Source organism: Megalops cyprinoides, chromosome 2 (genome assembly GCF_013368585.1).
Source record: "Megalops cyprinoides isolate fMegCyp1 chromosome 2, fMegCyp1.pri, whole genome shotgun sequence".
NCBI lineage: Eukaryota > Metazoa > Chordata > Actinopteri > Elopiformes > Megalopidae > Megalops > Megalops cyprinoides.
Window position 1 is genome coordinate 64,765,001 of NC_050584.1, and position 5,000 is coordinate 64,770,000.

General features: G+C 47.8%; 1 protein-coding gene across 7 annotated transcripts in view; it reads right to left on the bottom strand.

Annotated features, from left to right (window-relative positions):
* The window catches only part of LOC118795292 (disco-interacting protein 2 homolog C-like), a 144,868-nt gene that overhangs the window by 8,274 nt on the left and 131,594 nt on the right, over positions 1–5,000 (bottom strand). For 4 of the 7 annotated variants that reach the window (XM_036553737.1, XM_036553722.1, XM_036553696.1 and 1 more), the window contains 4 exons: positions 4,875–5,000; positions 4,548–4,716; positions 3,000–3,170; positions 1,898–1,927 (listed from right to left, as the gene is read on the bottom strand). The exon at positions 4,875–5,000 is cut by the window's right edge and continues 5 nt beyond it. In XM_036553737.1, coding sequence (XP_036409630.1) covers positions 1,898–1,927; positions 3,000–3,170; positions 4,548–4,716; positions 4,875–5,000 — 496 coding nt within the window. The remainder of the gene's footprint in view (positions 1–1,897; positions 1,928–2,999; positions 3,171–4,547; positions 4,717–4,874) is intronic. The other 3 variants (XM_036553729.1, XM_036553713.1, XM_036553704.1) reach the window with 1 other exon arrangement.

Genomic DNA, 5,000 nt, shown 5'->3' on the forward strand with positions numbered 1-5,000 from the left:
AAAAAAAAAAAACTCCCCTTTGGGCAAGCTCGCTTCTCATTGGGTAAATGGACGCATAGAGTATGCAGTGATGTCACCATTCACTTAGGGAACGTACATGTCCATACAGATACAAATATACAGCATCACCGTAACGCACAGACAGAGACCTGAATGGTATTAAACGTCATGTTTATGCTGCAGCTGTGTTTGTAGGTTTGCTTTATGTAAACCACAAGCGCTAAATTTTCTCAATAATCTTTTTTTTTTTTTTACAATTTTACAATTTAACATCAACAAACCCCAAAGCCCAAAAAAGAAAAAGAAAAATTGCATCATGACATCACAGCACACCAGTGACCCAGCTAAACCCGTCACCACAGAGCACCTCAGACCATGAAAGCCAGGCATGCAGATCAGACTCCCCCTTCAGGACAGGAGTGGCAGTGCAAGGACAGAGTGCTGGACTTCTACAGCTAGGCCATCTACCAGATCAGTTAGTGGGTGTACAACAGCAGGGATTCCTCTAATTCTAAACAAACGAAGAATTCATTTTGAGCAGGACCGTTTTCAGGGTCAGCAAGAGGCAGGTAAAACTTGAATATGTTGGAAATACAGCAGTTCCTGTTCCTGAAACAGTCTTGTGTATCGGTGGTGAATACTCTCATCTTCCCGCAAGCATCTCAACATATAAACCTACCTCTGTCACTGGATGCATTTCCCAAGGGGCCTATTATATTTTACAGTGTTATATTCCATTGTTGGGTGTGATTTTTCATACACAGAGTAGGATTCCCATGAGTTAATTTTGTAACTATAGTCCTCATTTTTAATAACATGAAAATAATCATTTACCAACTCAGAATGTCACGTTGTGGAACATCATCCCCCTTCTACACACTCACACACACACACACACACACACACACACGCACGCACGCGCTCTCTCTCTCTCTCACACACACACACACGCCCACATGCACATGCACACATACATGCGCACGCACACACACACACACACACACACACACACACACCACATATACGCGCACACACACACACACTCCCTCTCTCTCTCACACACATACACACACACAAACACAGACACACGCAAGTAACTCTACAGATTCATGAAGAAACAGAGGAAGTGCCTCCATCTATGGCTTGATCGCCATGGTCAAAGAGCTAATTGAAAAACTTCTACTGGGATCCCTCCGTTAGAGCAATTACACTTTAAACAATCCATATCTTTAGCTATGAAGTAACAGCAGATATCTGTGAAGAGTCCACATTGGTGTTCAACTATCAGCTCAATCAAACCCAATTAACTGAGAGCTCAGCTGGGCCTAAACCCAGTGTGGATGGTGTTCCCCAGAACCAGGCCCTGAGAGCACGGTAACAGAGACATGGCACCAAGCTCAAAGGTTCCTGTGCGGAGAGACTAAGCAGACATCAGTGAGGACGGGATGTGAGGTAGCACAGGCAGCCAAACATGACTGCCATTAGATAGGGAGCTCAGAAGCTACAGCCAGCTGGCAGTGAATACAACAAACATGTCCATGTTTTAGCTGAGGCGGAAAACATGATGATGATCCAGCCCTGAAACTAACCAGAGCCAGCACATGTCCACTTTGGAGGGAAAAAAAATACACTTGCCCAAAATTTCTTAGAGGGGGGGGGTGTTTTGGGGAGTGTGTCTCCAGTTTAGATTGTGATGTCTTAGAACACTTTGACTTCAGATTCTTTGTTATTCACGTGACGTCATCACCGGGTGTCTGCTTAGTCCATCCTTGTTCACAAGAGCCTTTCTTGCTTCCTGCTTCCCTAAGATATCAGTATACCTAAAGCCCTCTGCTGCCCCTTGTGGTCGGAGGCCTGGGGGAGATTGGGTATTTAGGGAGCAGGGAGAATCCCCTACCTGTTCAGGAGGTTTCCCCAGCCTGTGAGGCTACAGAGGCAAAGACAGGGCGGGATGGGGCGAGGTGGGAGGGGCAGGGGCGGGGTCAGGCAGGGGAGGATGGGAAGACAAGGGGGTGCATGAGAGACATGGGAGGGGACACAAAAAGGTAGGAAAAAAAAAAGCAAAAAGAACAAAAAAAAACAAAAAACAATGTCAAAAACAGAAATGACAAACAAAAAAGAACAGAAAAGTAACATGAACAACCAAATGTGTTTTATGAAAAAGAGATTTTTTTGTTGAGAAATTAAAGTTAAAAGATCAGAAGTGAACAGGTGAATACTCAGAAATAAAACGTTTCCAAAAAGACATTTAATGGCAGGCACACTGCTCCATGGACAGTATTTGATGAAGCGACTACGGTTCAGTCACTTTTTATCACATTTTCTGTGGTCTGATTCAAATGCTGTGTCACACTGAGCAGTTTTAAAAAGGCTTCTCCTCCATGACAGCTCTCTGGAAATATCATAGAAACTGCACTCTCTCAACATTAAACGCCTCACACACACACACTCCCACAGGCTCCCTGAAAGAGTGACATTTCAGTCTGGGGTATCTGCAATTCATCATAAATAAATCTGCTGAAACTCATTTCACACACACTCCAGCCCAGAAGGCCTTGTAAGACTGCTCCAGCCCCTGCTTTGAAAACACCCTCTTTTCCAGTCTGCCGATTTCTCTACACGAGAAGGCCATGCTCAGCACTGAAGGACATGCTGACGGGAGTGGGGGGGGCAGGGGGGGGCGGGGGGCTACAATGAAAGCATGCCGTTGCATGTGACAAAATGAGGAGGATCGGTGAGAATCGGAACACCCCGCAACCCCCTTTCCACCGTGCTTCAGACCTTCTGGTAAAGACACACTGCCCGATAGCAGGGACATCTGCGGGTAGAGTCTCTCATAACCAAAGCTCTCTCATGGGCACACGTACAAATACACACACACTCTATTACAGACAAATGCACACACATTTTCTCTCACACAAACACACCCATACTCTCTTTCTTGCACACGCTCATGCACGCGCACACGCATACACACACCGCATGTCTCGGGTACGGACCTGTAAGCAGATGGCCAGGTTGACCCGGCAGCCGAAGGAGGTGCTGACGGCCCGCGGGTGGAGCCCCAGATCCTTGAAGAGCTTGGCGAAGGACTGGGTGAGAGCTATCCTGGGCCTCTCCTCCGCCACCACCACGCAGGTCCTCACCCGGGACAGGTCCAGGCCTCGGGCCTGTGGGAGATACAGCCGCCCACAACATCGTCAGCTGCTTCCTCCACACATTACATTACATTATGGGCATTTAGCAGACGCTCTTATCCAGAGCGATTTACATCAGTTACAGGTTTTTACATGTTATCCCTTTATACAGCTGGATAGTCACTGAGACAATTGTGGGTTAAGTACCTTGCCCAAGGGTACAGCAGCTGTGCCCCAGTGGGGAAACGAACCAGCAACCTTTCGGTTACGAGTCATGCTCCTTAACCACTATGCTACACTGTCGCCCCACTACACCACCAGACACCATCAGCATAGCAATTCAATTACTAAAAAAACCCATACAGCTAAGTACAACATGCAACAGTCTAAAGGGTCTTGTGCCTGTCTACTCACAGGCACAAGCATAGAGATCTGTATAGCTTTACTAAAGTGGGTATGAACATCAGATGGGCCAAAAAATTTGAGAAAAGAAGAGGATTAGAAGGATAAGAAGAATTTTATTTAGTTTGTATTTGCTAGGTGGAGGTTTTCACACACCCAGCTAAGTCACACAGGTACCAGGAGAGAGAGCATGTAGCCCTTATAAAAGAATACATGTTGTTCAGTGACTGTCAGTAGTACATTTGCGTGAATTTTGCAGGAGAAACGGTCTCTGATAGGAGCCTTTCCCTTTTTATTGATTAGAAGCGTAACGTTAAATGCACCATGGTCCTGTCTGCCCTCAGTAGCTACGGTGATCTAAATGGAGTTAAAACAACACAATGAAACTCTTTTCAAAGCCTGTTTGCCTGAAGGCTCCGGCAGCCTTGCTCCGACAGCTCGGCCGCCGTAAATAATTACTCTGCAGAAGTCTCACTTCATTTAGGTGATGTATATGCTCTCAGTTATTACTTCAAAGCAACAGGCAATTACTCCAGTAACCACAGCAGGGCCACAGCACAGCGAAAGGCTAAAACAGCACCTTTTAAATGGCAGCGTTTCTCAGCAACCGCCTTCCTGCTCTTTAGAAAGCCAGTGAATGCAGGCGCACCCTTTTACCCCAGCAGAAACTTCAGCAATGGAATATGTCAATGCGTTTCAGAAAACTGGAAAGTTCTTAGATGCGTCAGTGAGCACAGAATGCTCAGTGCACTGCTGTGTGTTCTGCAAGGACTTCTATGCATGTAGCTTGATGGCGCTGGAGGTGTAGTTTTGTATGGAGTTTTAAAGAGCCACAGGTGCAGACGTAGAGCTCTAGGTGCAGGTGTGAAGATTTAAGGAGCTGTGGGTGCAGGTGCGGTTCTGTGAATACAGGTGTGCAGGTGTGGGTGCAGGAGTGGAGCTTTAAGGAGCTGTGGGTGCAGGTGTGGATCTGTGCGTGAAGGTGTCGTCACAGGACCGTTGCCGTACCTTGAGCGATTCGGTCTGCAGTCCCAGGCCCTTGGTGCACAGCTCCATGACGGAGTAGGAGCAGAAGGTGTCCCGCACCCTGTACTGACTGACGGCCAGGAGCCACAGGGCCGGGTTCACCTCCAGCTCTGAGGGCGGGATCAGGATCGACTGATGCCCTGAGTACACACTTCAACAGAGAGAGAGAGGGGTTAACTGGTGCCCGGAATACACACTTCAACAGAGAGAGAGATCAGAACACAGAACACAATTTAGGGGGCAGGGTCATAGAAGGGGCGGAGTCTAATCATAGCGGGGGGTGGAGCCCAGGCTGTAACAGGAGCGTACCTGCACAGGCACCAGAGGACAAATCCCAGGCCGCAGTAGGGGTCCAGGCAGATGGCCACCTCGCGGGAGGGGTACAGCTCACACTGCAGCTTGATTGAACGGCAGAAGGCACTGGTGGCTGTGTGA